Source organism: Plasmodium gaboni, chromosome 13 (genome assembly GCF_001602025.1).
Source record: "Plasmodium gaboni strain SY75 chromosome 13, whole genome shotgun sequence".
NCBI lineage: Eukaryota > Apicomplexa > Aconoidasida > Haemosporida > Plasmodiidae > Plasmodium > Plasmodium gaboni.
Genome location: NC_031493.1, coordinates 1,991,542 through 2,004,054, shown reverse-complemented (window position 1 = coordinate 2,004,054; position 12,513 = coordinate 1,991,542). Strand labels below are relative to the sequence as shown.

At 19.1% G+C, this 12,513-nt stretch overlaps 5 protein-coding genes across 5 annotated transcripts in view; all 5 read right to left on the bottom strand.

The window, feature by feature from the left end:
- Positions 1-317, bottom strand: part of PGSY75_1357600 (hypothetical protein) — a gene marked incomplete at both ends in the record, with an annotated part of 901 nt that extends 584 nt beyond the window's left edge. Inside the window, one exon of the mRNA XM_018787602.1 lies at positions 139-317. Coding sequence (XP_018640344.1) covers positions 139-317 — 179 coding nt within the window.
- A 620-nt stretch (positions 318-937) lies between these two features.
- Positions 938-3,652, bottom strand: PGSY75_1357500 (putative DNA helicase; the record flags this gene model as incomplete). The annotated part of the gene is made up of 1 exon (XM_018787601.1): positions 938-3,652. The coding sequence occupies one exon, from the start codon at positions 3,650-3,652 to the stop codon at positions 938-940; it is 2,715 nt and encodes a 904-aa protein (XP_018640343.1).
- Positions 3,653-5,043: 1,391 nt separating this feature from the next.
- PGSY75_1357400 (hypothetical protein) lies at positions 5,044-8,550 on the bottom strand (the record flags this gene model as incomplete). Its single annotated transcript, XM_018787600.1, has 1 exon — positions 5,044-8,550. The coding sequence occupies one exon, from the start codon at positions 8,548-8,550 to the stop codon at positions 5,044-5,046; it is 3,507 nt and encodes a 1,168-aa protein (XP_018640342.1).
- A 1,403-nt stretch (positions 8,551-9,953) lies between these two features.
- Positions 9,954-10,319, bottom strand: PGSY75_1357300 (putative dynein light chain; the record flags this gene model as incomplete). Its single annotated transcript, XM_018787599.1, has 1 exon — positions 9,954-10,319. The coding sequence occupies one exon, from the start codon at positions 10,317-10,319 to the stop codon at positions 9,954-9,956; it is 366 nt and encodes a 121-aa protein (XP_018640341.1).
- Positions 10,320-10,921: 602 nt separating this feature from the next.
- PGSY75_1357200 (glutamate--tRNA ligase) lies at positions 10,922-12,437 on the bottom strand (the record flags this gene model as incomplete). The annotated part of the gene is made up of 4 exons (XM_018787598.1): positions 10,922-11,555; positions 11,678-11,749; positions 11,862-11,987; positions 12,136-12,437. Coding segments are annotated over 4 exons (1,134 nt in total), but the record flags the coding sequence as incomplete, so codon positions are not given.
- Positions 12,438-12,513: the final 76 nt, after the last annotated feature.

Sequence of the window (12,513 nt, the reverse complement as noted above, 5' to 3'; positions counted from 1 at the left end):
TATATATATATATATATATATTTATATTTATATAATATTTATAATAATTATATATAATATAAAAATCATTATGACATAAAATAATATAAATTTATATTTTAATTTTTTTATATGTAAATGGGTTTTTCATTTTCTAACTCAATTAACTCTAATTTGTAATCCAGATTAAGGAATTTGTCTTTTTTTTGTTTATTTTCAATAAGATGAATCAATTTTCTACAATTATCATTATATGTTCCACAAGGATTATACCTTATACTTATTTTTTTTATGTATGCCAGAAAATTGACATGGGGAAAAAAGTTAAATTTTGGCATTATATTAAAAGGCAAAAAAAACAATATTAAATATAATTAATGTAAATTCAAAATTTAAAATGGTATAAAAAAAAAAAAAAAGTTTTTATAAATTAAAAATAATTCATAAAATTATTTTTAAATATAATTTTTTTAAATATACATTATATTAAGAATGTATAAAAAATATATTTTATTATATCATATATATATATATATATATATATATATATATTAGCATATTTTACACAAAAAAAATAAAATAAAGGAATAATAAAAATATTAAGTGTATAATCATAAATAGAAATAAAATAAAATCAAATAGAGGTATCTATTTTTTAAAATGTCAGGTAATTTATAATTTTTTTTTTTGTTTTTTTTTGTTTTTTTTTTTTTTTTAATTTCCTCTTAAAATAACAAAAACAAAATATATATTAACATTAGATGTGAAATAAAAATAAAATAAATTAAAATAATATTTTATAATATAATATAAAATATATATATTTTTTTTTCTCATTGCATAATTTATTTTATAAATTTCTCGTAATATTTTTTTATTTTGATGCTTAAAAAGTTTTTACCTTAAAAGATATATGCACATATATATTATTATATATGTGGAACATCATTTGTAAGCTCTAGTTTATTTCTGTTTTGTACTTTTTACTTGACAAATTTATACTTGAACTAGGAGAATCCTTTGTTGGGCTCTCGTGGTATGACCTCTTATTAATGTTGTTCTTCCAAGATTTTTCTACAGATTCATTACATTTATTAGATTGAAAAAAGTCTCTTATATCTCTATTTTTTTTTTTTGGAGAGCTATTGTGAAAAGTAGCATGTTCAGATGATTTTCTACGAACTTTTGGTGTAGTAACCAATGAAGTGGGATATGATTTATTTGGGTCATTAGTTAAATCTACCATGAACTTATCGAATTTATTAACTTCTTTAACATTCAATGAATCTTCTATACCATTTAGTGCAGTTGTTAGTGTATTCCATTTTCTGTTAATAATTTTCCAGACTAGTTCATCAATCGTATTTTGTGCAATCAAGTAATGAATGTTAACTACATCATGAGCTGTTCCAATTCTGTGTGCACGATCTTCTGCTTGTATAATTTGACCAGGTACCCAGAAAAGTTCTCCAAATACTACTGTATTTGCAGCAGTTAAGTTTAAACCCATACCACAAGCAGTTATAGATAACAAAGCGATTTTAACATTATCATCGTTCTGGAAATTTTTAATATAAATTTCTCTTTTTTCCATAGCTGTTAAACCGTCTACACGTATATACCTACATTTTTGTTCCTTCAAAAATGCTTCGACTTCATCCATTACTAACTTATGATGACAAAATAATAGGAATTTAATATCTGCATCAATTAAATAGGATATATATTCTTTAATAGCTTTGACTTTGGCATAACCTGTTAATTTAAATAAATGAGAAATGGATAAATTTTCATCATCTCCGTCTTCTGACTTGGAATTATTCCAATTGGATAGATGTATATTATCAATATCATGAAAATTAATATTTTTTTTACTTTCTAATTTTTTATAGTAATTTAATATTTCTGATAACTCCTTTTGTGGTATTTCTACAGGTATTTTAGATCTTAATTTATCTGGAAGTTCTTTTAAAACATCTTTTTTTAATCTTCTAATCATTATAGTATTAGTTAAGAATAAGTGTAATTCATCTGCATGTTTACATCCCACATATTCAATTTTTTTGGTATATAAATTTTTATCTTTAAAACAATATCTATCACAAAAATCATGATAGTTAAAAAAATTGGGCATAATACTTGATATTTGTTCGTATAATTCAGAAGGTTTGTTTAATGCAGGAGTTCCAGATAGCAAAACACATCTTTTTGCATTTTTTATAATTGGAGTTATAACTTTTGTTCTTTTGGAAAGAGAATTTTTTAAGTAATGTGATTCATCACAAATAATACTTTTATATTTATCTTGATATTTATCATTTTTAGTTATTAATTCATATGATATTATAATCATTTTGGTATTAGAAGGAATATCGGTTTTTCCATTCTTAACGACACATATATGTTCTTCTCGTATTAAATGTGATAACCATCGTAAGGCTTGATCTTTCCATTGAAATCTAATAGAAGATGGACAAACAACAATAAATGGCCAATCATCTTTATAAAAAGCCATTAATGCTAAAGCTTGTAATGTTTTACCTAGACCCATTTCATCACCTATTAAAACTCTTCCATTTTTTTTTAAGCCAAAAAATACACCTTCTCTTTGAAAATTTCTTAATTCAACACTTAATTTTTCTCCTAACAGATTATCTAATTTATCATAATGTTGTTTGGTATATGAACACATAGTATTAGTCAAAATATTTGCAGTAATTTCTGATATTCTTTGTGGTTCTGAAAATTTTGTATAATTTTTAAAACATTTTAATAAAAAATTTGGTATGGTATGCACCCCACCTAAAATAGTACATTTTTCTTTTAAACTATTTAAAACATATTCATATTTTTCTGCTTCAAATGTTATACAACTATAATTATTAATTTTTTTTAATGTAGGATTTAATTCTGATATTATTTTAAAAAGATCTTTTGAAATAAAATTTCTAAAGTTTACATATTTTTTATTATTATTATCTTTTTGAACAATTTTAAAACTATCATCACTAAATATTTCAAAAGCAACAATAATATCAAATTCTTTTTTTTCTTCTTGTTGGTTATATGCATTATTTATATCATTCATAACTTTTTCTTCATAATTTCTATATTCACTACTATTCATATTATGGAACTTTTTTTTTTCTTCATTTATATAATTATTATCAACACTTTTCCTTTCAAAATTGTTGTATGAATTTCCATTTTCAGAATAATTATGTTTATATGCATTTTTACTTGTATTATATTCATGTGAATAATTATTAATATTTTTTTCATTATTATAATAATGTGGGCTTTTAACATTATTTTCGTTTATTCTATTATTATTTGTACATATTTCATTATTATTATATATATTAGGATTCCTATAATTATTTTCTTTCATTTTATTATTATTTGCATATTGTTCGTTATATATATTAGGACTTCTAACATTATTTTGAAACATATTATTATTATTTGAATTCCTTTCATTATTATAATGGTTATTATTTCCCATATTATTATTATTTTTTTTGCCTTCCTTTTCTAAAACATAATTTTTAAAATCCAATAAGGACCCTGATGGACTTTCCAAACTTTTCACCCAAGTAACATAGGATTTGTGTTTTTCAAAAACTTCTTCGAATGTCTTTCCATTATATTTACCGAAATTAAATACCTCCATATTGTCATATTTTTTTTATTATAAGAGGGGGATAATATGAATATGTATATATTATATATATTTTCTTTTTTATGTGGATAATAAAAAAAAAAAAGGAAAGAAAATATATATATAATTATATTTTTATGTAAAATATATATATATATATATATATATATATATTACTTTAATTTTTAATTTTATATACAAATATAATCATTATATAGTGTTTATTCTTACTTATTTAATTAAATCTTATTACTCAATAAAAATATGATAGAAAATAAAATACCCTTTTGCATATATAATATATATATATTATATATATTATATTTATCTATTTATAAATTCATTTTATATTTATTATATTTTATTTTGTTAATGCACTAAATACTTGATCACAATATTATTTTGTTATGTAAAAGACATCCACATTATCTTATTATAAAAATATTATAAACAAATGATTTATAGCTAAATAAAAATCATAATATTTTATTATATAATATATATATATATATATATTATATGTATATTTATTTGTTTATTTATTTTTATGTGGAAATATTTAATATATAAATTTATAATACATTTATTTTACTATTCATTTTTATATGCAAATTATTCATACGATAAATTTGGGTATTTTTTTTTTTTTTATCTTAATTTTTAAAACCGGGTTAAAAGTGATTATTTTTTAAAAATGATATTTAAAAAATATTTTTATCATTTTAATTATTTAATCTCTTTTTTAAAATATAATAATTCTCCTTTTTTTTTATTCTATTTTTCTTCTAATTTATATATTTTTTTATAAAAAATATATGTATATCACCCAAAAATCAAAATCAAAATCAAAATTGTTATAATAATATGATAACTTTCAAATTATAAGAAATGTCAAGGCAATAATAAATTATATTAACTAAAGAAAAAATTATGAATAAAACTGCAATGATATATATGCAATATATATAAAATATATATATATTTGAATCATGCATACATTTTTAAATTCTCTTAGATTTTTAAAAAAAGATAGTATAGAAATGAAACCCATAGAAAAAGGAAATTATGAATTTATATAAATGTGTGTAAATATATATATATATATATTACATATAATTAATTAACGAAAAAAAAAAAAAAAAAAATTATAGAGGGAAAAAAATTTTAACAGTATGTGTATCCCATTTTTTAATTAATCATAAATATTAAAAAATTGGTAAAATAAATAAATAAAATATAAATAAATGAACGTATAAATATATATATATATATTATATTTATAGTTAAACGAAAAAAAAAAAATAAAGTATACAAAATTTGCTTTGATAAATTTTCTTTTTCTTATTTTTTTGTTTCAATGTGGCTTAATTTTGTTCATGTAGAAAAATAGATTTTTGTTAATTTCATTTTATAAATAAATCACATTCATTTAATTTATTTTGAATTTGTGAAATATCTATATTCATTAATATTTTAAAATCTCTATATAACTCCTTATGTAATTTTTTGGATAGAATATAAGCTAAAATTAAAGGTTCTTTAAATATATCTTTATTTTTGTTATATATGTCAAATAATTTCATATAAATATATTTCGTAAAAAAAAATTTATAATGATGAAACACATGCCAATAGTATACAGTGGAAACACAATAAGAACCTAATTGTAAAACTAAAATATCCTTTTCTATATAATTCTCTGATGAATAACAAAATTTATCACAAATGTCTTTCATTACCAAATTTAATGAACTCTCATTATATATTTCCCCTCCTTTAAAATGAAAATCATAATTATATTTAAAGCTTCTTTTTCTCCTTTTTAAACGTTTATCATCTATATTTCCAATATATCTATATCCATTCATTTCTTCATATTCTTTTAGATGATTAAATATATACTCGTCACTGTTCATTATTGTACATGTACTTACATTAGAAATATTACTTTGTAATAATGTTTTCTTTCTTTTTTCATTTTGATTTTTTATAAATAATTTGTTAGATTCTTTTATCTTTTTCATCTTGTTTTCATCAAGTTTATAGTCACTTAAAATTTCAACAGAACTTCTTGATCCATTGAAATATATATATCCTAACCATTCAAAATTATTTACTTTCATAAAATTATAAAAGTTATTATTCCACAAATCTGTTGAATTATAAAATGGTTTGATAAAAAAAACTGGACAAGCATAACTTAATTTTCTATTACAACAACAACAATATATTTTATTATGTTCTAAATAGAATATTAATATATTGGCATAATTTTTTAAAATATTTTTAAAATTATTTTGAAATGGATGTGATTCAAATTGATCTCTTTTTGATAATATTTTATTTTCAATTTTTTGTATACACTGTTCATAATAATTATCAGATTTCTTTTTATTTATTTTACAAATCATTTTTAGGAATTCATAATTACTAAACTTTTCTTCATTCTTTATAAATTCGTATACATTTAACATTTCGCCTTTAATAATATTATGCATAAATTCATCATTAATTTTTTCAATTAATTTTGCTTTTATATTTTCATCAGATTTATGTGGAAGATTTGATTTTTTCTTATTTTTGGATTTTTTCTTTATATTATCTTCATCATAAAATATAACATCCTCTACAACAAAATCTTTCATACATTCTCCTGTATCATCATAATAATCATAATATTCTTCTCCTTCATTTTGATCGTCTTCATAATAATTATCTTCTTCATTATAATCATCTTCTTCAATATAATCATCATCTTCATTATAATCATCATCTTCATCAGATAAATCATCTTCTTCATCGTATTCGTCTTCTTCATATTCATCTTCCTGAATAAATTCATCCTCCTCTGTATATTCTTCTCCTTTATCTTCATTAACACTACTAGATACGCTATTCTTATCAAAATCATTAAGCCTATCATAGTTATTACTTTTAGATATATCATTATTTTTGCAACTTGATTTATATTCATCTTGATCTACATCTATAATATTTATTTTTTCCTTCTTTGATATACTATCTAAACTTATGTCTACTTCATTGTTTGAATTATTTTTTTTTTCATTCAAAGTATCATCGTCTGTTATATAACTACTATCACTTAAAACATATTTTTTCTTTTTATTCTTTTTTAGAAGTTTATTATTATTCTTGTTCTTATCCAAATTAGTATCAATTTTGTTAGATGATTGACTCAATTCACTATCAGTAATATATGTGCATAATTTTTTTAAATTCTTTTTTTTTTTTTTTTTTTTTTGATCAAGTTTATTATTTCCATCATATTCTTCATCTTCATCATCATTATAAACAAAATAATCTTCATGTTCATCTTTGTTTTTTTTTGCCTTTTTTTTTCCTTTTTTTCTTCTATATATTATACTGTTCGAATCATTACAACATTCTTGAAGTGATTCTTTTTTTACCAATTTTTTATGAAGACTTGAATGTTTTTCTCTCAAATCCTTTTCTATTTGCTTTGCTCCTTCAGAGGTCTTATAATAATTTCTGTTGTATTGGTATTTAGGAGATAATAAAGAGAGAGCAATAAATTCAATATAGTATCTAATGGATTTTTTCATACTTATACTATTAAAATTAAAATAATCTGTATCCAAATTTTGTTCGTTGAATATTTTTAGGTGTAATTCATACTCATTTGATTTTTTTGTGTTTGGGGTTTTATAATCATTATCATAGAAATAAGACTCTTCATTTTTATTAAATGTATTTTTATTATATGAATTGATATAATCAGAATTGGAATTACAGCTTATATTATCATTTGATTTTATATTTGAATCGTTTTTCTTTTTTCTTTTTTCATTGAGTGGTTTTTCTAATATATTATCATCTATACATAACTTATCTATATTGATGATACCCTTACGTAACATTTCTTTACTATTACCAAGGTCTTTGACATCAATAGTATTTAAACTATGAATAATATTATTTTTATCAATTTTTTTAAAGGTTAACGTATCTTTACTTATGTTATCATAATTAGTATTTTCATTTACTTTTCTTATTCTTTTTCTGTGAATTGGTGTTAGGTCTAAATCTTTATTAAAATTGTTGGAAAGCTTTCTAAATTTTTTTTTTTTTTTTTTTTCTATATTAATTTCTTCATTACTATTATTTTCAAAAGAAGAGAGTTCATTGTCTTTTTCATTTGTAATATTATTTTTATATCTTAATTCTTCTTTCAATGGATTATTAGTTTTTAGTATATCACTTTCATCATTACTACTATCATCTGTTATAACTTTTTTTCTTAGTCGACTCTTTGATTGTATTATATTATTCTTCAAATTATTATAATAATAATTATTTATATTAGAATTATTATTACTATTATTATTGTACACATTGTGTTCAATTTTATCATTGATGTTATTTGTATTATTGTTATTATTTTCATCATTTTTATCATTATTATAATTGTCTTTATTTTCATCATTGTTTTGATTATTATAATTATCTTTATTAATATAATCGTCTTCAACACCACCATCTGTCTTATAATTATTGTCATTTTTATAATTATTGTCATTATTATATTCATTGTTATTATTATATTCATTGTTATTATTATATTCATTGTTATTAATATCATTTTTATGATCAATAGGCTTATCATATCTATTTCCAACATTATTTTCATTATTTTTAATTTCAATACTTTCATTATTAACCTTATCTATATTGCCAATATCTTTTTTATTCTTTCCTTTGGATAAGACTGATATTTTATTTTTTCTATTATTACCTAAATTAGTTCCATTTTTTCCTCTTCTTCTATTTATTCCCTTATACTTTAGGTCATTACATATTTCTTCATCCTTCTTACAATTTACCTTTGCTTTTATATTAGTATTTTTTTTCTGACCTTTCTTTTTAAGCATTTTTGGTAAATAATCTTCAATTTACACACATGTATCAAATTAATTAGTTCATAATATAGTTGTTTTTCTTTTTTCGTTCTTTTATTTAATTAAAAAATAATTTATACATATAAATATAAATAAATAAATATATATATATATATTATAAGGTGGTGAGTAAAAATAAATTAATATCAACATGAAAATATGTATAAAATGTTATATTGTTGTATGATTAATAAAAATAAGTAAGCATGTCCTGCTAATAATATAAATATATCACATGATTAAAGAACCTCTAATATGGTTATATATATATATATATATATATACATAGCCCATTAAAATAATTAAATATTAGGAAACGTGTAATTACAAGGGGCAAATAAAAATATATACATATATATGCACCCGTAAAATAAAAAGCATACGTATTTAATACACACAAAATTTTCATTCCATATAAAAAAAAACAAAAAAACTACTCTTACATCTTTCTTAGCATTATTCTATAAATCCTTTTAAAAAAAAAAAAATAAAATAAAAAATAATAAAAAATAATAAAAAATAATAAATGAATAAATATACAAATAAATAGGTATACATATAAATAAATAAATATATATATATATATATATATATATATATATATATATATATATATATAATAATATAATAACAGTACATAATATATAATATAAAATACACTATTACAATATTAACATCATGATCATTATGTATTTTTATTATTTCATCTATTATTTTTTTGAAAAACTATATTTTATTATGAAAGATATATTTGAAAAAAATGTATAGGAATAATATTTATATACATTATACATGAAATTATTCATTGTGCTATTGTATTATATTGATTTAACTAATATTTTCAATTCTACCAAAAAAAAAAAAAAAACAAATATAATAATGATATAAACATCCAAAAAAAAAATTTTTTGTTTTATATATGTTTTTTAATTAAACCATTTATTATTATTTGCACATTAAAAAAATATATATGTATATATTAATATTATTTTTTTTTTTTTTTTTTTTTTTTTTTTATTCATAATACATTAAATAAAACATATATTATGTAAATTAATACAAATATATAATATATTAAATGCAATCCCCTCTTCTTATATTTTTTATGTGTATCACATATATATATTATTATTATAATAAATGTTTAACAACGGAAGTATGTTTCTTATAAAAAAAATTTTTTGATAAAAAAAAAAAAAAATAATAATTTAATGGACAAATTATAAAAAAAAAAAAAAAAAAAAAAAATATATATATATATATATTAAAAATATCACTTTTGCAGTTTATATATGAGTTAATATATATATATAATATTTAATGAATTTATTCTAATATAATAATATATCATTTTTATAATTTGTTCTTTTTCTTCTTTATAACGATTTATATATCAAAATGCTTAGTTTAGTAGATCTATGTTGAAAGTAAATCATACAGTTAAACTGATAATTAATAGAGAAAGCAAAATTTTGTCCAACAATACATTGCCATGAACCTATGTTTTGATTTTTTAAATTGTCAATAACATTTAAATAATCTTCATCATTTAAATTATCCTTATTTAATATTTCATCATTTTCACATTTTGTTTTTATTTGACAAGCTATATCTTTTTCAAATTTATTTTCTTTTATTGCTTTCAAACTTATTTTACATACTTTTTCACAATTTTCACTATTCATACATATGCCTTTTATTTCAAATTTGGAAGAATATTTTTTCACTTCACTCGATTCCATGTTAATAAATAAGATGATACACATATTGTAATATTATAATATTATAATATTACCAATTAAGAAATTCATACATTATATGATTACATAAAAAGTAAAAAATATACCATATATTAATTATGTTCATTTTAAGTTCAAAAAGAATAACATAAATAAATATCCGAGTGAGGAATATACTATATATATATATAAACACATTGAATTATAGTATAATAATATTTGGCATATATATAACATACTCATAGGTAGACACCAATATATACCTCACATATAAGAAAATAAAGAAATCTGGCTTTTTTTTTTTTTTTTTGTTAATAACAATATTTATAATTAACTCACAATTCATAACAAATATATAATTTTTTATGAATAAAGGTTTTTAAAATATTACAAAAAAATAAAAACAATATTATAAATTCAATATGAATAAAGAATTATATATATATATATATATATATATATATATCTCTGCATATATATTAAGATATTATTTAGATGAATGAAAACATAAAAAATTTTATAAAAATAACTTAAATATATATATATATATATACATATTTATATTAATTATCAAAAAAAAAAAATATATATATATATTATTTTTTTCAAAAATTAAATACATTTTTCAAATGTAAAAATCTTTTTTCCAATGAAAAATAATTGGGTATATTATGTTTTCTAGCGGATGCCCAAAGTTTTATTAAATATATAAATGGTATTCCCTTCCTTTGAAATGTTAGAAGTAAACGAATTTTTAATAGAACTTGATTTTTTTTTAAGTTGGTACTTTTAACAATATCATCTATTAATGTATCAAAATCGTTTATCATTTTCATTTCTATATATTCATTATTATCTTTAACTTCATTTTTCAGATACCAATCATATAATAGAAAAGCAACCTGTTTTAAATATATATCATCATTATTTAAATAATCATTTCCTTGATGTTCATATTTAAGAGCATTTAAAATACATTCTTTCAATTCATAATAATTATGTACTTCGTATTTAAATATATCTACACACAATTCCACAAATTCTTTATACTTATTTGATGACAATATGTTATTATTTATCATATATTGTTCAGCTTCTTGTACGTATGTATCATTATCTTGTTCTAACATATATTTCTTGTTCATCCATTTTAATTTTTTAATATCAAAAACAACGGATGACTTGTTTAGCTTATGTATATTAAACGTATCAATGAGTTCATTCATCGTATAAAATTCCCTAAAAAAAAAAAAAAAAAAATAATAAAAGGTAAAATCAAAAAAAAATAAAATACATGATATATGTGTAATTATATATGGTCACATTATATTCAACAAACAAAAGGTCATGCATATTCATACTTCTTAGAGATACTGCCCCATCCCAATGTAGTCATATAATTAACTACGCATTCTGGCTTAAAACCTTCCTCCCTAAATATATAAGAACAAATAAACACACACATATAGATATATATATATATATATAATTATATGTTATACAATAATATATATATAAAATAACAAAAGAAATACAAAAAAATACCTTAAATTTCTGATTAAATATTCGTTATTTCTTTTGCTTATTTTTTTTTTTTCTTCAGTCGTTATAACAGGTATATGAGCATAATGTGGGATATCAGCATTCAACGTTTCCAATATTAAAATTTGCCTATATTATGAAATGTTTTAAAAATATAAATAAATAAATAAATATATATATATATATATATATATATTATGTACGTAATTTACTAATATAAATATATAAAAATATTTAATACCACATAGTGGTAGCTTAGTTAAATATTTACACCTACTTGAACGTATTTGAAATATGTTCCACACCTCTTATAACATGTGTTATTCTCATTAAATAATCATCAACTGAAACTGAAAAATTATATGTAGGTAATTCGTTGCTTCTTAATATAATAAAATCTTCAAGTACTTCATCTATGATATCACCTTTTAAAATATCCTTTAATATTATTTTCCTTTTTAATGGCGATTTAAACCGAATAGTATATGTAATATTCTGTTCTAATTTCTTTTTAATTTCTTCACTATTCATATCTCGACATTTTCTATTATAAATATATTTTTTCTTGATCATTTTGGACTACAAAAAGAGAAAAAAAAAAAAAAAAAAAAAAAAAAGAAAAAAAAAAAAAAAAAAAAACCCAAAAAAAAAATAA